General features: G+C 51.0%; 16 protein-coding genes across 16 annotated transcripts; 8 read left to right on the top strand and 8 right to left on the bottom strand.

Annotated features, from left to right (window-relative positions):
• Positions 1-198: 198 nt before the first annotated feature.
• Asppvi_008023 (carotenoid oxygenase family protein) lies at positions 199-1,897 on the bottom strand (the record flags this gene model as incomplete). The annotated part of the gene is made up of 2 exons (XM_043303905.1): positions 199-1,791; positions 1,850-1,897. The coding sequence occupies 2 exons, from the start codon at positions 1,895-1,897 to the stop codon at positions 199-201; spliced, it is 1,641 nt and encodes a 546-aa protein (XP_043159840.1).
• Positions 1,898-2,867: 970 nt separating this feature from the next.
• On the top strand, positions 2,868-4,045 carry Asppvi_008022 (uncharacterized protein; the record flags this gene model as incomplete). The annotated part of the gene is made up of 4 exons (XM_043303904.1): positions 2,868-2,964; positions 3,010-3,064; positions 3,122-3,400; positions 3,457-4,045. 4 exons carry the CDS (start codon positions 2,868-2,870, stop codon positions 4,043-4,045), a joined length of 1,020 nt encoding a protein of 339 aa, XP_043159839.1.
• A 365-nt stretch (positions 4,046-4,410) lies between these two features.
• On the top strand, positions 4,411-5,466 carry Asppvi_008021 (uncharacterized protein; the record flags this gene model as incomplete). Its single annotated transcript, XM_043303903.1, has 1 exon — positions 4,411-5,466. One exon carries the CDS (start codon positions 4,411-4,413, stop codon positions 5,464-5,466), a length of 1,056 nt encoding a protein of 351 aa, XP_043159838.1.
• Positions 5,467-6,248: 782 nt separating this feature from the next.
• On the top strand, positions 6,249-7,406 carry Asppvi_008020 (HNH endonuclease signature motif containing protein; the record flags this gene model as incomplete). The annotated part of the gene is made up of 1 exon (XM_043303902.1): positions 6,249-7,406. One exon carries the CDS (start codon positions 6,249-6,251, stop codon positions 7,404-7,406), a length of 1,158 nt encoding a protein of 385 aa, XP_043159837.1.
• A 110-nt stretch (positions 7,407-7,516) lies between these two features.
• Positions 7,517-8,995, bottom strand: Asppvi_008019 (T6SS phospholipase effector Tle1-like catalytic domain-containing protein; the record flags this gene model as incomplete). Its single annotated transcript, XM_043303901.1, has 2 exons — positions 7,517-8,730; positions 8,842-8,995. 2 exons carry the CDS (start codon positions 8,993-8,995, stop codon positions 7,517-7,519), a joined length of 1,368 nt encoding a protein of 455 aa, XP_043159836.1.
• Positions 8,996-9,819: 824 nt separating this feature from the next.
• On the bottom strand, positions 9,820-10,557 carry Asppvi_008018 (class I SAM-dependent methyltransferase; the record flags this gene model as incomplete). Its single annotated transcript, XM_043303900.1, has 1 exon — positions 9,820-10,557. The coding sequence occupies one exon, from the start codon at positions 10,555-10,557 to the stop codon at positions 9,820-9,822; it is 738 nt and encodes a 245-aa protein (XP_043159835.1).
• A 514-nt stretch (positions 10,558-11,071) lies between these two features.
• On the top strand, positions 11,072-11,779 carry Asppvi_008017 (methyltransferase family protein; the record flags this gene model as incomplete). The annotated part of the gene is made up of 1 exon (XM_043303899.1): positions 11,072-11,779. The coding sequence occupies one exon, from the start codon at positions 11,072-11,074 to the stop codon at positions 11,777-11,779; it is 708 nt and encodes a 235-aa protein (XP_043159834.1).
• A 427-nt stretch (positions 11,780-12,206) lies between these two features.
• Positions 12,207-12,947, top strand: Asppvi_008016 (uncharacterized protein; the record flags this gene model as incomplete). The annotated part of the gene is made up of 2 exons (XM_043303898.1): positions 12,207-12,486; positions 12,553-12,947. The coding sequence occupies 2 exons, from the start codon at positions 12,207-12,209 to the stop codon at positions 12,945-12,947; spliced, it is 675 nt and encodes a 224-aa protein (XP_043159833.1).
• A 622-nt stretch (positions 12,948-13,569) lies between these two features.
• Positions 13,570-15,516, bottom strand: eng2 (putative GPI anchored endo-1,3(4)-beta-glucanase; the record flags this gene model as incomplete). Its single annotated transcript, XM_043303897.1, has 1 exon — positions 13,570-15,516. The coding sequence occupies one exon, from the start codon at positions 15,514-15,516 to the stop codon at positions 13,570-13,572; it is 1,947 nt and encodes a 648-aa protein (XP_043159832.1).
• Positions 15,517-17,561: 2,045 nt separating this feature from the next.
• Positions 17,562-19,066, bottom strand: Asppvi_008014 (bZIP transcription factor; the record flags this gene model as incomplete). Its single annotated transcript, XM_043303896.1, has 3 exons — positions 17,562-17,653; positions 17,705-18,635; positions 18,698-19,066. 3 exons carry the CDS (start codon positions 19,064-19,066, stop codon positions 17,562-17,564), a joined length of 1,392 nt encoding a protein of 463 aa, XP_043159831.1.
• A 729-nt stretch (positions 19,067-19,795) lies between these two features.
• Positions 19,796-20,907, top strand: Asppvi_008013 (uncharacterized protein; the record flags this gene model as incomplete). The annotated part of the gene is made up of 4 exons (XM_043303895.1): positions 19,796-19,900; positions 19,960-20,195; positions 20,251-20,597; positions 20,648-20,907. The coding sequence occupies 4 exons, from the start codon at positions 19,796-19,798 to the stop codon at positions 20,905-20,907; spliced, it is 948 nt and encodes a 315-aa protein (XP_043159830.1).
• Positions 20,908-21,003: 96 nt separating this feature from the next.
• Asppvi_008012 (uncharacterized protein) lies at positions 21,004-21,440 on the bottom strand (the record flags this gene model as incomplete). Its single annotated transcript, XM_043303894.1, has 2 exons — positions 21,004-21,176; positions 21,239-21,440. 2 exons carry the CDS (start codon positions 21,438-21,440, stop codon positions 21,004-21,006), a joined length of 375 nt encoding a protein of 124 aa, XP_043159829.1.
• A 765-nt stretch (positions 21,441-22,205) lies between these two features.
• Positions 22,206-22,679, top strand: Asppvi_008011 (Con-6 family protein; the record flags this gene model as incomplete). The annotated part of the gene is made up of 3 exons (XM_043303893.1): positions 22,206-22,282; positions 22,342-22,494; positions 22,544-22,679. 3 exons carry the CDS (start codon positions 22,206-22,208, stop codon positions 22,677-22,679), a joined length of 366 nt encoding a protein of 121 aa, XP_043159828.1.
• A 129-nt stretch (positions 22,680-22,808) lies between these two features.
• On the bottom strand, positions 22,809-23,438 carry Asppvi_008010 (HHE domain protein; the record flags this gene model as incomplete). The annotated part of the gene is made up of 2 exons (XM_043303892.1): positions 22,809-23,153; positions 23,208-23,438. The coding sequence occupies 2 exons, from the start codon at positions 23,436-23,438 to the stop codon at positions 22,809-22,811; spliced, it is 576 nt and encodes a 191-aa protein (XP_043159827.1).
• Positions 23,439-24,785: 1,347 nt separating this feature from the next.
• On the top strand, positions 24,786-26,837 carry Asppvi_008009 (phosphoribulokinase/uridine kinase family protein; the record flags this gene model as incomplete). The annotated part of the gene is made up of 3 exons (XM_043303891.1): positions 24,786-24,811; positions 24,887-25,250; positions 26,139-26,837. 3 exons carry the CDS (start codon positions 24,786-24,788, stop codon positions 26,835-26,837), a joined length of 1,089 nt encoding a protein of 362 aa, XP_043159826.1.
• Positions 26,838-26,900: 63 nt separating this feature from the next.
• Positions 26,901-27,470, bottom strand: Asppvi_008008 (GFA family protein; the record flags this gene model as incomplete). Its single annotated transcript, XM_043303890.1, has 4 exons — positions 26,901-26,932; positions 26,979-27,099; positions 27,147-27,308; positions 27,363-27,470. 4 exons carry the CDS (start codon positions 27,468-27,470, stop codon positions 26,901-26,903), a joined length of 423 nt encoding a protein of 140 aa, XP_043159825.1.
• Positions 27,471-27,613: the final 143 nt, after the last annotated feature.

Below are 27,613 nucleotides of genomic sequence, written 5' to 3'. Positions count from 1 at the left end.
AGCAGTCTTGTGGTATTGATGACGTAGAGTGTCGCTTAAGGAGCCAGGGAATTCGTCGCACGAACTTACCTGATTACTACCAAATACAATTGATTCAGAAATCCAATATACATTGCAAGCAAAGGAAGTACACGAGCCGGAAACGGCAGGGACAGAGGGTCATCCGGAGTAGGATCTCGGAAGCAAGAGAGTTATGGTCTAATAATCCCCCGTGGGCAGCCCTTCACTCGCAGGAACATGCTGGCCATGAAAGCCAAAGCCTACCGGTCCGTTGAGATGCGCTCTACCCAGCTCAGACATATCGCGCGCATCCAGACAGAGCAAGCAGCTTTTCCCGGTCTTCCCATCCAGCACAACACTCAAAAGGACGCCATCATCCTCGTTAGTGCTCGCAGGATCAGCGACAAATATTGGTTCTCCAGGCGACTGTCCATGCTGCTTCCAGACAGTAGTCTCTTGGGCCACGCTGTCGTATTTCATGATGCCATCGAAGAAAGTCGACTCGTCGCGGTCAGTCACGGCGTAGGTGTACCGATGCTTCTGCGTGACATATCTCGGGTTCATGGTAGGCAGCTCGGGAGCATAGCCCGTGCATGCGGTCCAGTTGATGGACGCCTCTTGGACCTCTGATGTTGGAGCCGAAGGAATACCCGCAAGCCGGAAGCTAGTCAGCGCTGAACGACACCCATCCGGCTTTTCCTTGACAAAGGCCTTTGCGCTGGGAGACGAAGAAAGCATGTTCTCGTAGAAGGATCTCTTGATGATGGTGAGATCATCGAATATGACCAGTTCGGCCACGATGTCGGTTTGGTTGGGATCATCGGCGGAAGGTTCCTGCCATGCGTTGATGGTGTGGAAGCAGAAAAAGGAGCGGCTTTTGTACGTCGCGAGGAGCCCTCGGCTGCCCTTGCGGTCGACGACGTACCATGTTGCGGGTTTCGAAGCGTCAAACGGTTGAATGGCTTCCACGAAAGAATCCTTGAACTTTGCTGGATTGATGTGCGAGTTCCACACACAGAGGATCACGTAGTCTTCCGTTATCAACAGCGAATGCAGGTATGCCGGGGTTCCAGGGAATTGGGCCAGAATCGACGTGGTGCCCGTTGAAGCAGACACACAGAAGACGCGGTAGATGGATCCTTCAGGACCGAAAGCTAGGTTGAAGTTATATACGTTCCCTGTGACTGGGTCGGATCTTGCATGGGCCGCCGACAATGGGCCGGTTAGATCAGGATGCAGATCCTTCTGCGCAGCGAGTCCAATGGGCTCGAGAGTCTCCGGATCAATTTGCTTGTAGTGACTGGCATCAGTCTTTGCATACAGAGTCTTGATTCCGGAAGCTTTCGTCCAGCGGTCATTGGTCTCAAGACCGAGACCAGGCATGTTGACAGACAGCGTTACTCCAATGTTGTGAAAGGATGGTTCATTCGCCGGGTCATAAGATGTTTGCACTTTGTGGAAGACAGTCTTGCAGGGATCCCGCTTTTGGGCAAAGCTGAGCTTCTCCAAGGAGCCGGTCTTCCTCACTTCCTCGATCAACAGATCTGTCGAGAAACGGGAGTTGTAAAATACGCGCGTGGACGGATGGGACTCATCTGGAGCCAAGATTTGGAATCGATGGGTCTGGCTGAAGCCGTCAAACCAGTGGGATATCTTGAAGGTGTCTCCGTTCTCTGTGTCAACTGTATACTTCCCTGGACCCGTGCGATAGAGAACGCCTGCCGCGTAGGCAGGGATATGACCAGTCAAGGAGAGTTCAACTGGTTGACGTTCCTCATAGTTGGCATCGAACTAGGGAGCGTACCAGTCAGCAACCGCTCGTCAGGTTTAACCGTGCATTTACACGTACCCCTTCATCATTTGGCCAGTTATTGAAGTATTGTTGGACGCTGGTCATCTTGTGGTAAAGAAATCTGAAAGGAATATTTCCTCAATGTGGTGATGTTAAGTTTTGGGTTGGATTGAATACAGCCTTCGGAGTCGAGCAACACCAGCCGTATCCTTTAAAGAGGAATTTATACCTGCCCTGAGGGTCGGAGGATGAAGTATCCGATTCATGAACTGGACGGCATACAACCACATTCACCAGAACCTCGGGTACCATACTGATCGTCAGCTGGCGGCATTCACGCTGCTAGTCGTTGGGGGATCCCGACGGATACGGAGTGAATTCTTGGTGGAGGATTGGGAATTATGACACATCCAATCATAGGCTTTTGATCTGTGGAAGTTAATCTCGATTTTGAAGAGTTATACATGATCTATCGTACCAGGTATTCTGGGATATCTGGATTCTGGACATAAAAGCCGCCTTCTCCTGTTTGAGAAGCTCAAAGAGGACGCAAAGCAGTCACATTTTTCGGGTCTTCTCCGTCTCTGATTTGTAAAATTAAATATTTGAAGCATTATCCCCACAAGTTTCCGGAACGAATGTGTTGAGATGGAGCACTGCCGCTGGTTGCAATCCCAATATCAGACAAACCACGTGACTTTTCACTTAGCAACTGGTGTACGATGTTGGGGAGAGACTGATCGTTTGAAGAAATACAATATTAACCATCCAGTTGAGATGTGTGAGTGAACATTGCCACCAATACAGTGACTGACTCCCATTACTAAATCGAGCCCATGTCGTGGTTGTCATCGAATTCGAAACTATGTCGATCATCGGCCGAATTCACGGATCAATCATCAACCTTTGCGGGGGAATGCCGTCGGTGATGATTAATGTCCCACACCTCGGCCTCGGCGTAGGCAACCAGAATACCAGATATCTTTTCGGCACATCAACCATCAACTTATTATGCCCGTGTAGACAGCATATGCAAGATACACACCAGCACCGGTAACCGAAAATAGAGCAAAATATGAGTACAGGCTCCCTCGGTGGTCGTCATTTGAGATGTGAAATCTGTTCCTTCACGTTTCACCGCAGTGACCACCTCAAGCGCCATCTACTCATCCGTAAGCGGCACGCAAAATGCATCAACGCTTGACTGATTGCCTTAGATAAACCACCTAAACAATACCGATGCCAATTCTGCAGCTCTACGTATAGTCGCGGGTAAGGCAGGGCTCATGCGTGCCGCGATTACTATGCAACTAACATGTTGTACCTCAGGGATGTTCTTCGACGACACTGGGCTACGTGCGCCAGACGTCTGCAATCAGGACAGGAGATTCCCAAGGCGGATTCTGGAGGTAAACATAAGCACGCGTGCGATGCTTGTGCCCGCCTGAAAAAGGCCTGTAATGGGCTGCAGCCATGTGCTGAGTGCGAGTTCCGCGGGAGACTGTGTTCTTATGAACGTTTAACTGGAGGTCAACCGGCCCGGGACAAACGAAGGGAGTTGGCCTCTGTTTATTCGGAACAGCAGGACTGGGAGACGAAAGGTTTCGGGTATCAGACTCTACTTCCGTCAAAGCCGGCATACCTGAATCACAGAACCAGTGCAGGAGTATTACCTGGGGTATCAATCGGTGGCCCATGTTCGTGAACCAGAAAGAGACTTTAGAGCGCGAACTCAACGACGGTAAGCATCCTCCTGACTTTATGGATGCTCTTGAGGCTTCTCTTGAGGCCATCATCAAAAAGCCTGCTGTCAGTGCGTCCAACTCCGATGTGTCTATGACCAAGGAGTCCTCTGAGTCTCCTAATGGCGGGGGACCTGGTCCCACCCACCAGCAACTGACCGCCAGTCGGCCAATGTCAACCTCCAGTATGGCTTGTGAGTACAGTGATATGTCCTTTGAGGATGCGCACACGGGTCCATCACGCAAGCAACCAATGTCCCGTAAGGGAAGGACACAATTGTCGAAGACACCTACGATGCAACTGGACACGAATGCCGCCACGAAGATTCTCTCCGAGGACGATATACTCCTAATCGCCACTCAGCACTGTAAAGCCATGTCGAGTCAACCCACGTTCTCCGGAAGGTCTGGGGAGGATGTGGACCTGTATATCGATCAATGCAGGTTCACATGGGCAGGAGTCGACTTAGATCCAGAAGACAGAAAACTGGCCATAGCTACTACCCCTTAAACCGAGAGGCGAGACGACTAGCAAAGGAGGCAAAGAGGGCTCATCATAACATTACCCTCGTCGACCAAGAGGAGGTCGGTATATGGAAGGGTAGAACTATCGACCTGCGGGCAGGCCGCTATTTTGCCTGACCATTCACTTCGCACCATCCCGGGTCGCGGCTCTGAGCATTCACTGCGTCCTCGAATCACCTCCACCCCTCACCTTGTGCTCATCTTTCACCTCACCCTCACTCTTCGTCCTTCTCTCTCACCTCCCATCATATGATTCTCTCCTCATCACACGCCTTCCATATCTCTACTCCTTCGCTGTGGCCTGATTCCAGCGTTCCGATACCAGCATACTCATTCCTAGCCTGAGAAACCATGGCAGATCAGGAGGATGAGAGTATGGCCAGCAGCTCGAGCCAGGGAGTTAATCTCTCTCAGATCCTGAAGACCCCAGAACCTTTCGACATAGACAACCTCGAAGATGTCAACCGGGAACTCAACCGTCTTGAGGACTTGGCCGCTGAACATCATGGAATGAATGCATCCGAACGCTTCCGCACTCGCTTTGAACGCTTGGAGAATCAGCGAGACCAACTCAGGGCCCAAAGAAACCCATCCGACAGTATGGACCGTGACTCAGTTTCCTCGGAGTCCTTCTTTGACGCACCCGAGATGCTTGAACCGGACCAACAGACAAAGAAAGGAAAAAGAAGACAGGTCTCACGTATTGCAACGATGCCGTTGGATCCGAATGCAGCAACAAAGATTCTCACGGACAAGGATATTATCCAGATTGCACAACAGCCACCCGCCTTCCGTAAACGATACACACGATATTGGAACTCGGACGGAAAGATTAAAGAACCTTACTTTCGGGTCATCTTCCAGCAGGATGATGCTGGTAATTTCCTGGTTCCCGAGGAGTATCTCGCATCCAACATCGAAAGGTGGAGGAGCCGCCTGGCACAGCTTCAGCACCCGGAGTGGTACAATTGCCGAGGGGCTCTACGAAAGAGAGCAATCAAAGCCCGTAAAGACCAACGCATAGGCAATGGACGGTTTGTCAAGAACGAAATAGACGAACTGAACGACAGTACGCGTGCCCGAGCTATTGCCGCAGCCTTACGTGATGAGTCAGTGCTGGGACTACAGACGCGAAACCCACCAACGACAACCGCCACCCGTCGAGTTGAGGCGGCAGAGAACGAAGCCTTGCGCTTTAAGGCCCTGCTCCACGATAGTGACGCCATCCACCGCGATGAAGTTATGGAAACAGAAAGACGCCACCGCAAGGCATTGCGAGACAAAGAAAAGGAGATCGATATCCTAAAGCGCCACGTTGCGGACCTTGAGTCGAAGATTGAAGCTCTCAATATAACCATCGAGCGCCAGAACAAGATCATTGACCGCTTGACTAGCCAAGAAAACTAAACGGTGGCCTGAACCAGCTTGCTTCCTCTCCCCCTCCTTTACGACTCATGGACGGTAAAGGGGGAAAAACATTCGTGGACGACCCCCCCCCCCCCCCCAAGTTCATCTGTCTCTGTTGTTTGTCATCTGCCTTCCCCTTTCCTGTTACTGCATCTCCTATTTGCATCCCTAGTCCCTGGCGTTTAAATTTTCTCATTGATACCCATACTCGAAAATTGTGCTTTCAGGGATAAATGTTGGCGGATGGCAATACAAACAGTGCAAACATGCTTAGTCATCGCAAACTGCCCCATTGATGATTTACGACTCAATGACTTTTATTTCCCTTTTGTTGTTGTTTTTTTTTTCACACACCTTCTGTATCTATCCAACCTACCATAATAATATCATCAAGGATACAATCAAAATCATCGAAAGCAATAAGTGCATGACAGTACGTCATTGATAAGAGTGATGGCAAAATTACCAAAGGCAGGTCAGGCACCCACGGCAACTCGGACCCAGCGACAAAGGAAGTCAGGCCGGGGTGGGGCCGGAAGCGGGCGGGAGCTAGTTTATCCGGAAGCAGTACTTTTTTGCTTATCGCTTATCAACACCATCCCCGACAACCACTATTTCACTACATCAACGCACCTTTTTCCAGTTACCAAATTGAATCATTCAGTCTGTGTTAGCGCAGAGAAAACCTATTTAATGCATTATTGTCGTTGTCACTATCTAAACTTCAACTGAGAACAGCGTCGTCCTTCTCCGTTAGATCCTTGTATTACTTCTCCCCTAAAATGGCTGACGAAATACGGACGGCGTCCAGTCAGGACATTGACGAATCTGATTTGTCGACAGCCATCTCAGAAACAGATACTGTGATATTTACAGAAATGCCATATGATGCCCAAGCGATACTCCGCGGCTATGAGCCCTCAGATACTACCGATGACGCGGTGCACGTCCTCCGCGAGACTTTTAGGTACCTACCTGCTGACGGGAGACACAACCTTGCGCAAGACATAGTTCAGGCTGGAGCGCAGGGCAAGTTAAAGCAACTTGCACAGAGCATAATCACTGGCCTCCTGACCCCCCTGAAGGTTGCTGGGGATAAGACAGCGGAGGTTACGCCTTCGCCGCGAATTGGCTTGGAAGACTCGCTAGAGAGTCTTGCTGCTATAACAGACAAGTCCATGACACGTGCGCAACAGCAACAGCTCCGAGATGATGCACTACGGAGAGATGGCAACAAATGCGTAATCTCTGGCGAGTACGACATCAATCAAGAAGACAAGTATCCCGACGAGGACACGGCAGATCTCGAGACAGCCCATATTATACCTTTCGCCATTGCGAAATTCCAGAACGATGCTGAGCGCCAGCGGATGATAGCAGTTTGGGCGAATATGTTCCGTTATTTTCCAAGCATTCGGTCGAGGCTCAACTTCTACTACGGTGAGATTAACTCATTGACAAATGCCATGATGTTGTCAAACTTGATCCACAAACCGTTCGGACGGTTCAGTCTGACGCTGGAACCAACGGACACCCTGAATCAGTATCGGTTGAAGACATTCCGTGGTTGTACCAGAAATTTAAGGCATCATCTTCCAAAAAGTGGCATTGTCAACCTTGTATGCCATGACGGACGCTATCCTTTACCGTCCCCTGAATTACTTCAGCTTCACTGTTCCGTGGCTCATATACTTAACGCCACGGGAAGAGGCGAGAAGATTGACAGGATTTTGCGTGACTATGGTGCCACTGGCGCACTCGCCCGTGATGGAAGCACGAATATCTCGGAGCTGTTGTCTGTTAGTAGCCTCGCGTTGTTAGCGAGGGTCGATGAGCGCGGGAACTCGAAGTCTGGAAGAGCAATGTTCAGTGATACACGCAAGGGTCCTACTTTAAGGACAGAGACCGATGAATCAAAAGAGAATAGACCAGAGTGTTAGTTGATGGCACAGGTGGTTTAACAGCGAAGATACTCAAATACCTGCGGTCTGAATTCGGGGCGTATCTGCAGTACACAGGAAAACGAGGTTAAATGAAAGGAGCATGCAAACTAAACCTTGATCCAATAGTCACGCAAGCCGTCGTTCTCAATCTGCCTCCATTCGCCAATATTCCGGTCTTCTTCCGCCTTGTCCATCTCATTTGGCTTGTTTCCAAGGCCCAGATTGTACGGTCGGTAGCTTGGGTCGGTTCGCAACCGTTGAATGACGCTGCCGTGAATTTTGGCATCTTTGGGGAGCGGCCTTCGCGAACCTCTTGCCGGCCATCGAGTCATGCGGACTGAACCATCCGGCGTGATATTTGGTCGTTTGAAGGGGATCCACTCCAGAAGTCTCCAGAAGAAAGCCTCGGCTGGTCTCCCACTATCATAGTCGAGGGAATCGTGGATCTGAGCACGTTCAGCCTGGCGTACGATGTCCTGACCGTTTTCAATTGTTGCTGGATATTGACAGCCGAGCTTCTCAAGTTTGTCGCTTTCGAACGTAAGCCCCGCCTTGATGGCTTCCTGGACCATCCAGGTCAGAGGGATCTGACTTGCGGGCCAGGTCTTGCTCGGCCAGCCTCCCCCAACGTCGCCATGGTTTCCGGCGAACCACACCTCCTCAAAGTCGGCCTCGAGCTCTGAGGATTCACTGCTGTTGTCCGAGTTGTAAATGTTGTCGGGTCCCTTCTTCCAGTCCCTAACGCTTTGCTTCATGTCCGGTGATCCCGTGCCGAGCTTGCTCTCGAAGAGTACGGGCTGGAATTTGATCCTCCGCTCATCAATACTGAGGGCGTGTCTCATAATCCTCGGGCTCGGTCGCGTGCTGCTCTCCCTGTTAAACTCGGCCACACTGTTGACCGTATCAAACAAGCCCAAGAAGTGGACTTGCCCCACGGGTCGACACATGGTGTCCCGGCTCACGCTCAGGCATCGCATTGCACCCAACCGCTCCTGTATATCCTCGCCGTCGGAGAATTTCCACTGCGTGAAGGCCTCCCAGACGAAGGGGATCAGTTCCTCGTTGTCCGCCGAGAGGAGGCCGATATAATCGAGCATCTCGTTCAGGAATCGAGCCGTGTACGCGCCTCGAGAGAAACCAAAGAGGTAGATCTTGGCGCCTGGGACCCATCGGCGCGCAAGGAAGCGGTAGCCTCGAATAACATGCTGATCGAACGAGGTCGCAAGCGCAAGGTCAAAGGCCTTTGGAGTCCATGACTTGCCGCTGCGGCGCAGGACGGCATGAGCGACCGAGCCTGGCGTTATGTCTGATCCAATGCCAGCTGCGCCAGATTAGTTGCTGTCACTGATCCTTGGCAATATACGTACGTTGGTAGTAGCAGTCTATGCCCGTTAGCACAACTTCAATTATTTGGGTGAAGGGCAGTACATACATCGATTCTCCTTGGTACGATCTAACATCCGAAACATCTTGAGGATGTTACTCTCGCCGCCGTCTGCACGAAAAGTGTTTCCCGTGCCATCGAAACACAGGACGAGCTCTCGCGTGGGCGCGTCAGGCCCGAATTCGGAGTCCTTGTCCGTCATGTCGGTCGGACTTTATTGCACATAAAACACTACAAGGGTATCGACTGTAGTTGGGAATTTCTGTCTGAAGGCAGGATCTACGAATATATAGGAATCGGCTCATCTGAAGCAATGGCCCCGTGAACGACCACGCTCAGCTTATAGGGGAAGGGCCTCATTGCGCAGGATCAGCCTTGTGCATGGCCATCAGGCGGCCACGGCGAACCATTTTGTAGGTTTGCACCGGGGTTGGCGTACGTCAGATTTGATTTGGCGGTCGAGTGGAGGCCAAATGTCAATCTTTACTTTATGATAGGGATTTATGGAAGGTGTTTGTCGATCTTTCGTGTTGATCTCAGTAGCGTCGGTGATGCGGTTCGCGAACAGTGGAAACTCTTTGCATCCCTCCAATACTCAAGTAGTGGTACAATATGGGCAATGGCAGAAAATCTGATCTATTAGTTACATGTTACTCAGATAAAGGCAAAGCGTAGCTGAACAGCTGTCCTTCACAGGATTCAGCACGCCCCTTAAAGTTCGACGCGCTGCGAACTGCTGATGCGTGGCGCAGATCGTGCTCCCGGCGCAACAAATCACACCGCCGGATGAGCGCAGCACATGAAGCCTTCCGCTTGCAAAGGAGGGCCGGAAACTCGAGCTGAACAAGATGAGATTACCAATTGGTAGTGCTTAGTAGATCCGTCATATGTACAGAGTGGGATGCCTCGCACCCAGCCTTACACCTCAGCTGCTTACGGAGTACCAACAAGTGATCGTGGCTCAGTCAATGCCACTTAAAATATCTGTAAGACTGCAACGAGGCAAGGCTAAAGAAATGGACAAAGTCATGGACATACACCCTCACACACCAGAAATGGAAAATTCATCATCTCCCGCCTGCCATCCTCCCAATCCTCCACTTCCTTATCCATCGTCCACCCAACCGACACCTTGACCTCGGCGAAGCCCACCTCCCGCATGAGATCCTCCATCCACCCGCGCGGAATCCCATGCCTCTCCACCCCCGCAAGCTTATCCTTGGGATGGAACAACCGCGCCTGCGGCCCAAAGTCCTCGAAATCAGTTAGGCAAACCCGACCGCCGGACTTGAGACAGCCGCGCAGCGTGCTCAGGAACTGCCGGAGGTCGGGGACATGATGCATGACGAGATGGGAGAGGATGAGGTCGAATTTCCGCCTCGCGCCTGTGCCGGGGCCTGTAGACTCGGTTGCGGAAGCCGGGGGCAGGACTGGATCCTCTGGGTTTGTGAGTAAGTGGCAGATTGGCGTGATGTTCTTTGGGGCGTTTGGGTCGGAGAGCTTCGCGTTCAGCATTTCGATCATGCCCTCTGAGGGGTCTATGGCGACGATGTGCTTGACGTGCGGCGCGATGCGGAGGGTGAGCAGACCTGTGCCGCAGCCGACTTCGAGGACGTCGAGGGTTTGCTCGCCATTTGATAGAGTCGTGATGAGGGGGTGGAGGGTTTCGTAGGCCAGGCGGGTGGCTTCCTGTACGGAGGGGTTAAGGTCCCAGCTGGAGGCTTCGGCGTTGAAGCGGACGTTTCCTTCTGGTGCGTGGGACATTGTCGTTCTTCAGAGATGGAGTTGCGTTAGAGACTTGATGATGGTGTTTTGTTTGGGTCTGGTTGAGCTGGAGTCTCATCCGGGTAGTACCGTAGGAGGTACCCCAATGCGGGGTCAGGCAGTGGATCTAGAGTCTTCCCCTCTGGTTCATGATCATCTAGGAACCATAATTCTGTGCTTTATTTAATTATAGTGTATCCCAGATCCATTACTATTCCTGGTCTTTCACATGGATAGACTATGGTATCCGCAACATGAGATTCGAGACAATAAGTGGACTTGTCCGACCTCGGTATAACCAATACTCACCGACAATGACTGCAGGAGATGACTTCACGTTCTATCCATGAAAATGATTTACTTCCCAAGTGGCAACCAAGAAGGTTTCCGCAAGCAGACAGAGCTATAGAGTCCATTGCTTGCTGTGTTGATCCACGGCTGCTATTTAACTATCTCTTTCAGTCATTTCATCTTATCATTCCACCCTCAGCAATCACTCGTACTCGCAGAAAAGATGCCCTCATTCCCCTCTTTTACCCTATCACTCTCCATCCTACTATCAGGCTACCTCACCTCCATCTGCGCAACACCTCCAACCACAACCCAACGATCCCCCTACGAGACCGACCGCATCCGTATTATCACAGGCAACGTTGCCATCAACGCAAGCCGCGCTGTCGTTCTCATCAGCGCTTACCATGCGCTCATCGCCCTCTTCTACCCACCAAATTCCACTACCGGCATTCTGTCCGCCATCTGCCCTCATCCCGAGAATCTCAACCTAGAGACCCTTACCTGGAGTCCGACGGTACTTCTCTCCCTCCTAGCCATCGCATCCGGCTCCGCCATCCGACTCTCAGCGTTTGGAGGGCTAGGTCGAAATTTCACGTTTTATCTGTCGGTGCCGGACCGATTGGTTACGAACGGTGTATATACATATGTCCAGCATCCGAGTTATACGGGGCTTGCTCTGGTGGGGCTGGGGTGTGCGGGTCTGTTTTGTCGGTGGGATGGGGCGGTAGGAGCGTGCTTATTGAGCAAGGATGTGATTGAGAGGCTTGGTGGATGGGGCATGACGGTGGTAGGGGCGTTGGGGACGGTAGCTGTAATGGTAGTAGGGGTGAGGGTAAGGGATGAGGAGAGGATGCTGCGGGAGAAATTTGGGAGGGAGTGGGAGGGGTGGCATGCCAGGACGGCGAGGTTCATTCCGGGTATTTGGTAGATAGAATATCAATTCGGGATATGGATAATCCTGCCGTTGACATGATTCCATCAGTTGTGACCGTAGATATCGGTGGAGCTGAAGCTATCCGTAGATGGCACAAACAATGACATCATTGAATTGGAGATGACTGCAGCATACCTCTACCACACCTATGAGTAGAGAGATATGAACTGACGGACAGCATTGTATTATTGATACTGGATATCTATAAGAAATTGAACGAGCTCAGCCTCGCCATCCTTTTGTTTCTACGGTGAAATGGACAAGCGATGTGTAGTGTAGCTGTCATCGGAGTTGGTCCGGTGGAGTCTCGTGCTCCAAGCGATCACTTCCCCTTCAACTCTGTCCCCTCATCCCGCTTCTTCCATCCATCCTCGTCCGTCCTCTGCTTGGTTCACTTTCCATCAATTGAATCGATAGCAAAATGGGTATCTTCGGCCGCTTCCTCAAGCTAACCACCATCGGAGGCGCCGCCACGGTCGGCGGGTTCTTCTGGTACACGCGCGACGACGTCTTTGTGCCGCTCCCTCTATCCGATCGCATCTTCCACTCCGCCCGCTTCAACGCCCTCAATCCCCTGCGCAATCCCACCACCCACGATCTCTGCATCCGCAGAGTCCCCTTATCAGACATTGATCCCACCCTGCTCGAAAAGAAGGGAAAGCTAGTCGAGGCCTTCTGCGCCGGAGTCTGGAGCGGCTGGGGTATGTCCACAGACACCTGCACATTAGCATTCACCCATGCAAAGCAGCAAAGCTAACAACGTCTAGGCTACGCATTTCAACGCGCCTACCTCGCCCGCAAATATCAAGGCCCCGAAACCGCCAACCAACTCTGGTCCCGCTCCGAGCTGCGCCGCTCCACGTATGAACCAGGCACCCTGATCACGGACCACTTCGAGGTTGTCGAGAAGACACCCAACCGGATCGTCGTGCGGTGCGGGGCGTCCCCGCGTGTGAAGGAGGTCCGGCCCTCCGACGGTCTGTTTGAGATGTCGGTGGATGTGAAGCCCGACCAGGGCGTGGCGGAGTTTGGGCTCAAGAGCTGTTTCTTCCAGGGGCTGGGGAAGGCCGAGGCGCAGCCGATGCCGCCGCATATGGTTTGGTTGCACCAGCAGTATACTAAGTTGTGGATGGAGACGGCGATTCGGAATGTTTTGCGGTGATTTGCTGTCTTGTTTGTATATATCAACCCACTGAACGATCTAATCCATCTTGTTTATGCATGAACCTAGGAATCAATGTTTCACATTCAACCCTACTAGTATCCGGTATCCACCGGGGCTGCAAGGTCTGTAGGCATGTTTTCTTTTCTTTTTCCGAATTCGGATTTGGATTTGGATCCTGTACTTCTGGATTGTCCATGTCAGCAGCACCTAGTTCCACGGAGTACCGGAGCAGTTCATTAGCCGCGAATACAGAGGTATCATTAAAGTCTACAGTTGGCAACGGACCTTGAACGAGCCCGTGAATGAAAGAACATGACTGGCAGAATAATTGGTTAATGTTAGACAAATCAGCAGATAAATCTGTTTTTGAATTTGTATCTAATTCTTAGTTATTCTTAGTTTACTATGAGCATGGTAGGGTAAGTCAACAATTAAGGCCTTAGTGCCTGCAGAGAGCCACAAGGTAATCAGAGGTAGGATCTGAACGAAGGAGAACGCAAGCGCAACTAAACCACAGCTCTTTCTAATGTACAACAGGGGTATTGTGGGAAGGTTTCGACACCCATGGGAATGTATATTTCAAGAAAGGAAAACACCACCAACCATCATCTGCCACCGTCTATGCCAGAACAGCAATGAACATGACAACGATCAGACCGGAAATACCAACCGACATTCTGTTCGCGCCGTTGCTGAGGCCAGGAGTGAAGACGACCTCAGACGGCGCGGTCAGTGTCGCCGATCCTGTCGCCGTGCCGGAAGCCCTTCCACCAGCTGCCGGCGACCAGGTAGCAATGGCAGTGACGGATGCAGCTGTAGAGCTTCCCGTGGGGCTGGGAACGCGACGCGACGAAGTGAATGAACTGGCGCTCGAAGAGCCACCTAAAGCAGCAGCGCCGGATGAGACTGGCACAGGAATTGTGGAAGGTGCAGCAGATGCCGAGGCAATAGGGCTCTGCTCTCCAGAGTCGCTTTGGGCAGTGTCAGAGTCATGGAAGGATCCTGTGCTGACAGCTTGGGAGACCGGGTTTGGAGGTGTTGTAGGGATTTCAGAAAGAGCGCCTGCGGTCAGCCGGGATGCGACACCCTCGGACTTGGTAACAGTAGATGTAGCAGCGGCAGAATTTGCGACGGCGTCAGCGGCGGGGTGCTCACTTGCGGCGGCAGCAGGAGTAGCAACAATAGAAGTCGCAACGACTTCGGCGCCAGAATTCGCGTTAGAGGCGCTGTTCTTCTTGCCATCCAGGACAGCGGCAGACGAACTTTCCGCGACAGGACAGATAGTGGTAGTCGATGTGACGTAGACGATGCTAGTTGACTCAAACTCCGAATCATCGCCCTCAGCGCCAGACGCAGTGGGAGCAGTGGTGGCAGCTGGAACAGCAGGAGCAGTAGTGGTCTTGGCAGACGACTGTGTGGCGTGATCGGCAGCGGTTCCTTCCGCAGTGTTGGTCTGAGCTGGCTGGGGAATGGCAGTTGTCTCAGCGGGAACGGCAACGGTAGACGTCGCGGTATTTGCAGCCTGGACCGAGACCATAGTGCCTTCGACCTTGGAGGTTGTGGCTTGAGAGACAGCGGCGGACGAAGCAGCGCTGACGCCGTACTGGTAGACCTTGATGGAGTTGATCTCCCAGTAAGCCTCCTTGAATGCAGCGGGATTTTCAGCGACGTAGTTGACACAGCTCTTCAGGGGGCTGCTGGAATCGCTCATGGGACAGCTAGATTCGCCAAAAACACCACCGGCCCAGTCACCGCAAAAAGTCGTGTCAAAGATGAATTTTTGTGCCTTGAAACGCTCCGAAAAGTCGCAGGAGCCCTGCAGGTGCGCCATAGGGGTTCCAAACGAGGAGGTATCGGGGTTTCCACTGGAAAGAGAGGCGGGAATTTGGCTGCGAGCGAAGAACCAGATCTTGATAAAGGCGTCAGTCCACTCCATAGCATACACACCACCGCCCGCTTCATTGAAAGGATCGCCAGAGCTGCCATTGGTCCCCTTGACAACACATCCAATCGTGCCGGAAGACTCGCCACACTCCGAGGAAGAGAGGGTGCCAGTCATTTCGTTGCTACCCGAGACATCGCAAGTGCCACTGGTGTGAAGGACGATTTCGTTTGCCTTTTGCAGGTTGACACCCTCGATGATATCAATCTCGCCGTCGTTGGGCCAGTCCTTACCGACGGACCAGAAGGCGGGCCATGTGCCGCAAATGCTGCCAGGCATGTGCTCGAGATCGATGACATACAGTCCCTGCGTGTAGTACTTTTTCGTTTCGATCCGTACCGACTCTCGGCCGGGGCCGTTGGGGTTCAGGGTATTCTCGTAGTCGACACCCATATAAAAGCTACCACTCGAAGTGACTTTGACCAGACCAGATTGTTCAGCGGCGCTCTGATTGACATATGTGACATACCCGTTGGTAGGGTCAGCTCCGTGGAAGAAATTCCAGTCGTTGATGAAGCTTTCGCCCTGCCAGGACTCTGCAAGCTGATACGTCTGGGCTGTGGCTGAGACCAAGGACGAAGCCACGAGCGATCCTACACTCAATAAGAGCGACGAGGGAGCCATGATGCGCTCTTGAATAGTCAACAAAGGCTTGTAAGGAACGATGGAGCCTTAAGTTCGAGATGTTGAGAGGAGCGATAGAGAAGATCTAAGAACACAGCCGAAGAAGATTCCAGCTGATCGCTACTCAGGCGAAGAATAGAAGACAAATTGATTGCAAAGAATGGATATGACACCGTCCAGGGTGTAGTCTAGCAATAGATGGTAAGAAAGGAACGTGGGCAGAATCGATCTGCGATGATGAATTCAAGAATGAGAGAATGTAAAGGCCTGAGATGGGCCAGCTTAAAAGAAGAAAATAACGAAAGGGAATGTTTCAAGATGAAGAAAAGATCAAGTATGTGAGACCATGGCAACAAAGGCAAACGGGAGATGCCAATAATATAGCAACGAAGGCAGGAATGCTCGACCCATTTAGCCGCGCCTGGTCTGTGCTTGCCATTGCCTGCAAACAATAATGACAATATTATTATTGTCACCATGGTCAATGAGCTGGCGCCCCGTTATTGCCATGGTCTAATCCCAAAGCGCCATCGACATGTCAATGCAGGCTTGGGAGTGGAGGTCCCTCTGCTAGTTTGTTGTCCAGAGCAGACCCAGAAGGCCGAGACGAACCGTCATGAAATCGCTCACTTGAGGAAACGGGCATAAGGTCCCTCGTAAAAAGTGACGAATGCTGGCTGCTCAGTATGGCATTCGTCGAGACACGAGGTCTTTCATTTTTCCCATGTTCTAGGGTATGCAGAAGTGGGCAGCGATAGGCCACGGCATTGGTGTGGTGGATATGTGGTCAGCAAATCTGAAACAGGTGCAGCCTCCAATAAGCATGGAGAAGTAGATAGTTGAAACAGGGGAGTGCTTTTTTTGTCCGCAAAAAAGGACGGCTGTTTCGCAGTGTTGTGGTGAAACATCAAAGGGAAATAATAGCAGCGGCTCGCAATTGTCAATCACCATTGTCCTTTTTCCCCTTTCATGATTCAAGTGTGCACTGATTGCCTTTGTCCATAAGAGTGAATTGCTTTCGACTTTTCTCATCCATGGTGGTAACAGACACAGGCAGTAAAACCACAATCCACATTCTGGACATCTCAGCATGGCTCGTGGGTCCTTGGAGGATGACATGCTCACTGTCGGACAGACAACTTTGCCGACATTGCCATGAATCCACAATTGATACACCTGGCGAGTGGCAATTGAGAATACTTCTCGCCAGTCAGGAACGGGCATTACAACCAATCAATGACTTGGTCGACACGCTGAGTCTAGACTCTTTAGTGGAGCGACCGACCGTGACGCCGTCGGTCTACGGTGGATATATACGAAGCCGTCCATCTCACCTGGGAGACGGCCGACATGTGAAAGAGGCCGGCAATTGGCATTTTTATTCAATGAGATGGCGGCAGTGAAATGTGACGGATCTCGAAGTCAAATTCCTATGGATGATCGAAGAACGACTATCCAATGAGGTGTTACTGATTCGCGCAGCGGCAGGACGAGCAACGATTTCATTAAACTGAGGAATTTGACGAGGATGATAAACATCACGTGATTCTACTCGAAGCGCCAATCAGCCACAGGACCTATACAGCCACAACTGACAACAGTTGACTCGAATGACTATCCAGATAGGAAGTGCGGTCCTGAGAGGAAAGCAAGTATTCTGACGTTATACCAATAATTTGAGTATCGCGTTCAATGACTAGGTAGTTTTGAAATGATTTTACACTACAGTGGATCTCTCTAGTCAAATGTGGATGCCTTCCCACCACATATATATCCATCCCGATACCTCTCCACTCATCTTGAAAATTAATCTTATTGGCAAAGCAGCCTTGTGGATAACATTCGTCTTAAATTTTGTAGAATCATTGTACTATGTAGAATCCAGCTCTCTGTTACAGCAGTAAAATTTGCCACATATTCTGTGATATACCGCAATGTGTTTGTACCTTCGTGGATTCTTATGCCAGATCATGGCAGCCACCCAGATCCTTTTGCAGCGTCCTGACTAGATCATGGGCTGGAAAGGTAGTTCCATCATCCATTCCTTATGAACACATAGCTAAATGAAGGGCTGCTTCCACATCCTTACGACGGAAACCCGGCGTCCGACCAAGGCAGACCCCCGTCTTCAACAGTTCTATCGTTCGTCAGTAGTATGACAACGCCGAAAACAGGAACAGATGCTGACCTTGAATTAAACGTGCCGCGTTCACAACCTTTCGATCATAACTGGAATTGTTTGTGTCGCCCACAACAAGTGCCACTTCATTTTCCAGGAGAAATCCCTCCAGATCCTGTATATCAAACCACTCACCGTCAAGCTCATGCTGCACCTCCTGCGGTAGCTCTGATGTGGGATCTTGGATGTTCTCCCATCGTGGTAGAGTTTCAGTTGAGCTTCCCTTCGTCTTGCGAGGATAATGGGTACCAGCGCCACCGATTTTGAAGTAGGGTATCTCTTTCCACTCATCCAGGCGCTTCCGGCTGGCTTTTGCATGCAAGCAGGCTTCAAAGTAAGAGGTTAAGCGTTTCCTATCCATCAAGCGAAGGAGGAATCGAAAAGGTCTTTGCAAGATGTCCATGCTAACAGAGGCATCGCTGAGGACTGAGTACCCTTCATAGAGACATGCAAAATGAAGCCGTTCGATAAACGCGCTCAGCTCCAGGGAAGGCGCTTCGGGGGAATACTGATCTTCTGCCGTTCCTCTGAAGCCGGCAGCGTATAGTGTCCCCGAATTTTCGCTTTCAGTAGATTCTTTATAAGGAGGCGATGTTGCGAGAGAAGGTTGCCTGCTCTGGGGCTCCTTGTCCTCTAAAGATGAGTGGCTTCCTTCGCTGGGTGATGATAAGTTTGTAGCAATGCTTTGATCGCCTGTCATGTCGGCTGCTTTTGCTAAAGATAGACAAAGCTGCACTGTGTCCCGTAAACGGCCGGTCAACCGAGGATCGGATGCCAACACCTCGGATTGGATTAGCTCATCGCTAAATGACAACAATGCTGCGCTGATCTGCTCCACTGTAGTCTCAAGCTTAAGTACGCGGCTTTGGAGGGAAGAAACGCTTGCTTCCTTGCGGGAACGATAGGCCCGTTGTGCTAGTCGAATTTGCATTCGACGTCGCTGCCCGGTCAGCTTGATAAGCAAAATGCTAATTAGCGCCAGCTAAGTGAGTGTTGACGCACCTCATGGGGATCTTCTCCTTCGCCAGCTGACTTGCGAGGTCGCCCTCTTTTTCTTGAGAGAGAGCCATCTGTGGGATCGATATCTGTTCTGGCTCGTTTCGAGGACTTATGTTTCGACGCTTCGGGCTGCTGATCCTCACCAGGCGGATCTTCCAGATAAAAGCCGCCGTAAAGTTGCGTTCGAGGTTGAGGTGTCGTTGTTTGCGGACTAATAGAGCGTTCTGGGATTAAGTATGAGGATGCAGACAGAAGCGAAGTGATTTGGTGAGCACCCAGGTGATCCGGTACAGCTGGTCGACTGCGGCTGGATAGTACTAGATTTTGATGGACCTCCTCCCAGGTCAGTAAGGGAAACTCTTGCTCAGACATCCTAGATCTGTTGGGATCGCCTTCAACATATATCTTTCAGCTTAAGATATGAGCTACGGAACGATGACACAAGCTCAATAGAACTGCGGTAAAAGTCAGCCATGCAACGAAGATAACTGATGAAAAGTGATCATTATGATTCTTTCTCTAAGTCGCCATGATAAAGTCTGACAATCTCATCAGCTGGATGATCCCCCGTTAGGAAGTGGCTTGATTGGTCTATCATCGTATGGAGCCTCGGCTCGATCACTAATCACAAAATGAGCCTTTACCAAAGTGCAACGGCAGGCTTTTCCCTTTACGAGTGATGATCTCCTGCAAACAAGCCATTCATCAATGGGCTTTGATTCAAACCAATTGACTTGACGTCTCTGATTGATGGAAGGGCCAATCACAGCTTTCCACAGTGTTGTCTGGGATCTCCTCAGATGAATAGTCGAATGTGGCATCGATATAGATTCATGTACCGAGACCAAGTCTCATGGAGCTTTTTCTGTCATCAGGTCATATGTCAGGAACTCCAGCAAATCCTGCGGTGATATGATTCCTCTCGGAGGTTGTTCCCTGAGGTGGTTCAAGCATCCAGTCTCTGCGAGAGACGAAGGGCATGAGTAAGGTGGGGCACCACAACGCTAAGACAAGCAAAGCAATCATCATCACAAGTGCGTATATGTCTATCGACACTTCGCATCTCAAGTTTAAACACGCGCTACTCTGGCCGCTATCAATATGGTTATTGTAGCTGTCGCCGGTGGAACTGGGGGAGTTGGTAAAACAATTGTCGAAACCTTGGTGGGGCATTCCCAGCACCAAGTCGTAGTGTTGACTCGCAACGTAAGTCCCACGGCAGCTTATCTCGGATGGGTTGATCACAGTCTCATCGTTTGACGCAGGGACCCAGATCAGATCATGTTTTGAATAGGACTCGACAAGTGCAGGTAGACTACGATGATATTCCCTCTCTTGTCCAGGTCCTGGAGCAGCATGCTATCCATACCATCATATCCGCAATTGGGATCTTCGATGCCACGACCAGTCAATCCCAGTTAAACCTCATCCAGGCTGCGGAGAAATCCAGCGTGACAAAAAGATTCGTTCCGAGCGAATACTCTTTTATTCAAACCAAGGAGTATTTTCCCTCGTGCTGACGTATTGCTGTTATCTTTTCTAATTGACGTCACCAGTCTCCTCCCCGTTGACCCCAGCATCCAACATTGGCTCGATGCCGCTGAGCTCCTCCAGAAAAGTCATCTTCAGTATACCCGGGTCATACCCGGCTTCTTCATGGACTACTGGGGCATGCCTGTGGTGCGCACCCATCTCACACCCTGCACCTTTGGCATCAACATCCAGCACTGTCAGGCTGCCATCCCGGGCGACGGAAATGACGTGATCTGCATGACCTATACATACGATATGGCAGCGTTTCTGGTCAGATTGCTGGATGTTGAGGACTGGCCTGAGTTCAGCATTGTTGTTGGCGACGAGGTCACGTACAATCAGCTTCTGGAGATGGCCGAGGAGATTCGAGGTCAGTGATTCGATCCATTATCCCGCGTTGCTTAAACTGAACCATTACAGGTCAGAAATTCCAGGTCACTTATGACAGTAAAGAGAGTATCAAGGACGGTCGGGTTACTATTCCTCCAATGCCCGAAGGAAATCCCTACTCCCCAGAGGATTTGCAAGAAATGACCGCGTTGGTGAGCCGACTGACGGTAGCCGGTGTTTTCAAGCTACCAGATCAAAATCGACTGAACGACAGATTCCCTGACATACAACCAGTAAAGATGAGGCAATTCCTACAAGATGCATGGAGAAACTACAAAGGAACCAAATAGAATACGCAAAACATTTGAATTAATATACAAGTGTCATCGGTTGCATACATCGCATCATTTCGTGACAGCGCTCAACTCTGGCACGGCCGCACAGCATTAAGACACGCGCCTTGTACTGGAGACACCAGAGTCTCCATATCTCACAGGATCAGGCAGATCGTCTTCGCCAGGGCCCTCATTGTACTTGTTGGCAGTCCGGGGCTTTGCGTGACGCAGCCGATCACCGCGCAAAATGTTGCTCTTATCAATGGCCTCCCTCTCGTCGTCGGCTGGCGGGGAACACTTGGTCAGTCACTCAGAACCAACATGTTTCCCGTAGGAGTGTACGTACCAAGCTGCTGGTCCGTGTTCGAGTAGGGAGGCTGCATAGGATCCTCGTACTCGGCCTGGTCGGACTGAACGGGGACCTGGTTGCGGAGCTCAGGGTTTGTCTCGCGGGTGTAGGAGTTGTCGATAACTTCGGCTGAGACGGGCGAGGTGTCGTTCTCGGCCTCGTAGTTGTCCTCAGCTTCTCTTTCAGCACGGTTGGACATCTTGACTATAGTTTATCGTAGAGTGGTGGTGGTAGAGAGGTTGTAGTAGAGCAAATTTGCAGGTGTGGTGGCAGAGTGGATGGGTTGCTTGTGATGTACCGATGACAATGCTTGGGATACCGTGGGTATATATGTGTTTCCAGAGTTCCGCGAGTCTCAGCATCGCCATCCTGACATCAAGGTGTTGTCATGGCGGACGTTGAGTTTCCGATTGAGTTCTGAGGCATCAGATGGCACGTCCACCGAGGCCTACGGCTAACTACCTCAAGCTTTCATATTCAAAGTTCCATCTAGTGGGGATCTACAGACAAACTGCGGGTACATCGATCACCTGGACCGATTGGCTACCAGATCGGGTCAATATCAACACTCGGCATTGATCGTACGCAGAATCGAGCAACGGCAATGCGATACCATATCATACGATGCGTAGCGTCTGAGATCATCATCAATCTGATCGATCAATGATCGATCAATCCCACATTCCGTACCCTGCTTATAACGGACACAACCAGAAGTTCAAGGTGGCGATATGACGCATCTTTAACATCAACCCGGACTCACTTCCCGGCCAGACCTAATCAACACATAATAATCTTCAATAACCACTTCTCCGGGAGGAAGGGTATCCACACCAGAAACCTGTTTAGTGCCTAAAGCTGCCAGTTGTAGTGTTTCGATGCCGCAGTTGATATATCAACACTAAACTCATCGGATCATCATCTCCATCTCCACCAAACCAACCAATCAGAGACAACTTCACCAATGTCATATTCAAGGGAAAACAACGAAGTCTCCGCTTCTGGGGAGGATAGGGTGAATGCTATGCGCGGCTACAAGGCGTGAGTTAGAGTTCTGTCCGCAGTCACCCATGGGTACGGATAATCTGATGCTGGTGAAGTACGCTCAAGAATCCCCGCACCTCGGACGAAGCAAAGCAGCACGCCAAGGATGTGCTAGATAATGAGCTCCATGGGGACCAGCCGCGGCATGACCTGTATGCTATCCGGCAGCAGAATAAAGAGCCGAATCGAGTGGCGGGTGGGCTGAAGGCGTGAGTATACAAGACGCGAAATGGAGAGGTTAGCTGATGTGGTGTTTAGTGCGCAGAGCAATCCGCGGGTGAAGCCGAGAGGAAAAGAGAGCGCTGGGGAGAAATTGGATGCGTTGGGACGAGCAAGGGATGAGCAGGCACAGCAGGATCAGCAGGATCAGTCGCAGGCGCAGCCGGAGGAGTAGAAGTTGTATTTTTACTAAATTGTGATGTATAGACTTTAATAGACTTGCGTGGGTTAATAGAGTTTCGTCTTGAAGTCTTGAGAAATGCTGTAGCGAGCAGCGATTCTAGTTCTATGTCTACCTATCTATCTATTCAGATGATGGATTGGGATTGATCACATCATCAGGCCATTTACGAAACATATCCGCTAGATGGTCAATTGGTGCAGCCAGCAGCCCTACCACCGTCTCGAAGGGAGGTTTGTTCGGGGTGTTGGGATGCGACCGGGTGGGAACGAACATCTTCGTTCGGCCGAACGACTTGGACAGGCTCTCACTTTCCTTGGGGGTGATTGCGCTCTCCAACTTGACAAAGTCAGTGGTTTCCTCTTCTTCGATGTGCTTGGCCAGGTCCGCCATCATCGACTTGAGCGTCGGCATGAAGGCTGGATCGGAGGGATGCATGTCCTGGAACTTTTGAAGCTTTTCTTTGATCTGTACAGCAATCAGTGTCATCATAGAAGAAAGACTAGCAGATTATGCTAGTACCGTCTGATGCTCATCACGGTCCTTATCGGGCGTCTCAGTGCCATCTCGGAGATGTTTCTCCAGGGCAGGATACACGACCAGCTCTTCGCCTATCGCATGGCGGGCGAGTTCCCAGGTGAACTTGTTCTGGAAGCGGATTTGCTCATCGGTATCTCCGGAGCTCACGATAATGTTGTAGTATTCTTCAAGCTCTCGGTGGTCCTTTTTGATCGCATCCATAAGGCGGGCCATGCTGATTGTTTAGAATTAACGATTGCTCAGGTACAGTGGCATGCATATTGACCATTCGTGGTCGGGAATAGAACTCCATTAAAAGACCCTCGATGAAAATGCCCTCTGTCGCGACCATGGGATTATGGCACAATGTAAACATCACGACAACACCAAGTGAGCATCAATGCGTAGGAAATCCATTGTCTGGTAGTCATAGAGTAGTTGTTAGTCTTGATCCCGGTTCCCATCGCAGACAGTGTCTGCCTGGCCCCTGGTCCAAATCACGAGCATGGAATGCAAGTCATTGGGCAGTAAGCTGTGACGGTACTAAGGTACCTATGACAGTGAGTCAGGGGCTTCGCATGCGATTGGAGGCATTGAGGCAAGGGATATCCTCAGATCGACGGAAGTGTGGCGCTTTTGGGCGCTGTCATGGTTACACAGACAGGGAAAATCCAGCGAATTGAACCCTGAGGCTTGATGCTTGGTCGTAATCCCCAGAACGACCACAATGTGAGACAATCCTCGCGACTGCCAGAGTTATGAAGAGCTTTGGTGTGCACATTGGCTTACAGCGAAGGGCTGACAGCCTGGGGCAACAGGTACACGGACACCCCGCCATCCCATCCATGGAAGGATTCGCGACAATCCTGATCCGGACCGCTTATGGGAACAATCTTGGCCAACTGGGGCTTCAGCCGACACACTCCGAGAGTCTAGAAGGGTTCGATCACTGATTGATGGACATTGTTCTCCGCTCACTTCTTTCAGTCTAGACTACATGAGGCTAATAATCATTTAAAGAGTCAGCCAAAGTTACATCTTGGCCTTTGTTGCGTCCTTGGAACGGAGCAATGACGATGTGTGCCTGACGTAATGCGGATGTATGACCCGCCTGTCATTCGACGTTCCGTGAGTGCGATGTGTTGGCGGTAAAATCGGTGCCTGACAGAACACACACTCGATTTGGCTATTCCTGTGGGTAGTAATGCATGCGATATTCGTGTTGCTTTCCTATTGTTTGTGCGTTGGCATTCCGAGCACAGTGGGGGTGTCCAGATTGTCCCGTCCATCCTCATTGGTATGGACGCCTAGATACCTACTATATTCGGCTCTATTTCCCCGCGCTCTCTGGGGCTGAAAATTATATCCAGATGATAGTCCCTATTCTTGACAGTGTTGTTTTGATCTCACCTGAGTTTCAAAGTCATCCGAGTTGTGGTCTTGTGCCTTGAGCTGAGCCCTCGCGTGACGGACCACATTCACTTCTCCCATTTGTCACATTTGGCGCATTTGCAGTTGCTGCCTGTGGATTGATTACAAAAAGAGCCGATATAAATATCTGTGCGCCGCTGATCATTCGACATGGCGACTACATATGCATATGAGAGGTGAGTCGAGAATCCTCAAAACCCCATCCTCGTATTCCCCCGGGTCTCAACTAACTGTTATATTCTGTCTCCCAGATTCCCTTTTCACGAACCTGGATCAGGACCGGACTCCCATCTGATAACCACTCCTGAGAGCTCAGTGGTCGGAAACCCTCCAGTATACGAGCCACACCACCATAGCCGTCTACGAGGGTCCAGCATGGGGAAATGCCTCTTACAATGGTTCTGGTCGACACTGATGATCGACGGCTCAAGCACACAAGAGAGCCAGGCTAAGCCCTCGAATCTTCAACATGGCGTGCATCATGCCAAAGCTGGAAAGAGTGCCACATTCACTACACAAGAACCCTCTACGGCTGCCGGGAGTGGACTGCAGCAGCAGTCTCATGACAATACGGACGAGGAGAATCCCGCATGTAAAGCCTGTCGAACATGGGGGGTAGCTTGTGACAGGCAGCAAMCGCGATGCTCGCACTGTCTTGATCAACAAATTTTATGTTTCTACGTGGCACCGTTACGAAAGACGATGAAGAAATCGAGCCGGTCTCGAGCATCGCAACAAGGAACAGGAACGCCAATGCGGTTGCAGCAGCAAAGTTGCTGCTGAATGGATGATACAGCCAGTTCAACAAGTGGATTGACGATTTAGATAGAGAATTACTCTCGTTTTGTCACTGGCAATGCGTAGCGTGCCGCAGCGATCATTTTGAAGTCTCCAGTTTAGATAAAGTTATCGCAAGGGAGTGTCTCCTCCGCACGAAGCGGGGAAATACACCTGGATCCTGGTACATGCATGCAACGGCGATTGGACTTATCTCCAGATATCCAGGATTCTTTTCAGAAAATGGCGCACTCGTTATTCCTGAGCAAAATGATGATCGGCAAATGACAGTTTTTGTTTGTATGCGAGGTCCGTCTCATCTCCACTTTCACGGAGCAGCATGGCCCGATACGATTTGCCACGACTACCAGCCCACAACACCCCTCAGACCATCAAGTACATGAAGTCTTTTGTCGCAGTCTGCCTCGCATCTTTTGCATCAACTCGGATTACTACCGAAAGGGAAAGGTCACTACACGTTGCTGTCGGAGCACTGTGAGCCGTCTCCGCTCTACAGGCTCGGACGCGGGGCGTTGAAATATGTACATACAGTGAAAATTATATGAAACTTCACTCTCAAACTCTACAATCGATTCCTGTAGCATGCTGTGATTTCATTCTGTGGATGCCTCCCCATACACACCAGCATCGCTCTCGGACCCTACCGCAAATACAAGGTAAGCCCTGCCATTTCCTCTACCTCTGCAGGAAACTAACCGGGCATAGATGGAAGCCGAGTATACTCGTCTCGCAGAGACAATACGCCAGAAACCCAATGCCCACAGCAAGAAGCGCTTCCTAGTCGCCGTCGCCGGCATCCCGGGATCCGGCAAAACAACCACCGCGGCCGCCGTTGCCAGGCTTCTAAACGCACAACCGTCCCCAAAACACACTACTCAGCTCTCCATGGACGGGTTCCATCTGTCGCGGGCGACCCTGGACCTCTTACCCAATCGAGAAGAAGCGTATATCCGCCGCGGGGCTCCTTGGACCTTTGACGCGGCCCGCTTCGTCCAGTTCATGCGTCGGCTACGGAATTGGGCTGATTCGACGCCCTGCACCTCTGCAGCAGAGACTATCTACGCACCGTCGTTCGACCACGAGGCTAAAGACCCGGTCGAAAATGGCATTGCTATCACCGATGACGCAGAGATCGTGATCATCGAGGGGAATTATTTACTGCTTGACGAGCCTGAATGGCGGGAGGTAGCTGCGCTGGTCGACTACCGGGTGTTCGTCGAGAGTGATCTGCAGGAAGCGCGAGAACGAGTCGCGCGACGGCATGTGCTGGCGGGGATTGAGAAAACGCTGGAGGATGGGTTTCGGAGAGTGGACAGCAACGATTATTTGAATGCGGTCACCGTTCGGGAGAAGCTGATCGCTCCTGATATGGTTGTTCACAGTGTGACCGAGCAAAGTTGTTGATACTCATACAACGCATATTTGGATATAGTACATCTGAAACCTCATTATACCTTACATCATGGTCTACTCCTTGATCTTCTGCTTGTGAAACACATCTACAGCCATCAGCTATTGTCCATATATCCGCAAGGAAAAACTTACTCGGAATCTCAGGCATCCAGCTCGCCCTGGAACTACAGAAAAACTCCCCCTTGGGCGGCAACGCCTCCGGATCATCTAGAGTCCCAACGCAGATATACCGGGCTTGGTCCTTAACCGCATCCTATCCTTCTTAGCTTCTATACACACGCATAAATGCTGTCGACTCACTCCATATTCAAGAATGAAACTTCCACAATTATCGCAGAATTCCCGGTGCAGCAATGACCCGGACCCGTTATCGCCGACATGCTCCTTGGGTTTCCCGGCGGTCAGTTTGAAGGCATCCTTGGGTATCTTGGCCGTTAGGCCGTAGTTTGTTCCGAATGCTTTCTGTGGAATTGATTAGCTTGCGCATCATCTCCGTAAAGGTGCAACTGAACTGACTTTACAGTTCGAACAGTGGCAGAGGGAGGTTCGTGCATCGTCTGGGGAGTCAAGCGATATCTCGTATTTGATGTTGCGGCAGTAGCAGGATCCGGTGTACTGAGGCATGGTTCGTGCTGTTGTAGTTGAGATGGCTTGGTGGGTTGTGCGAGGAGTGTATTTGAATTTGGGAATCTGGGCTGAGAGATGGCGAGTTACAAGGGAGAGGCGGTTCATATGGTTGTTTTTAAGTCAATTGCGTGTTAATCAAA

This window comes from Aspergillus pseudoviridinutans (assembly GCF_018340605.1).
Source record: "Aspergillus pseudoviridinutans IFM 55266 DNA, scaffold_5, whole genome shotgun sequence".
In the NCBI taxonomy this organism is placed as follows: domain Eukaryota; kingdom Fungi; phylum Ascomycota; class Eurotiomycetes; order Eurotiales; family Aspergillaceae; genus Aspergillus; species Aspergillus pseudoviridinutans.
The sequence above is the reverse complement of the archived record's forward strand: the minus strand, read 5'-3'. Positions and strand labels throughout refer to the sequence as shown.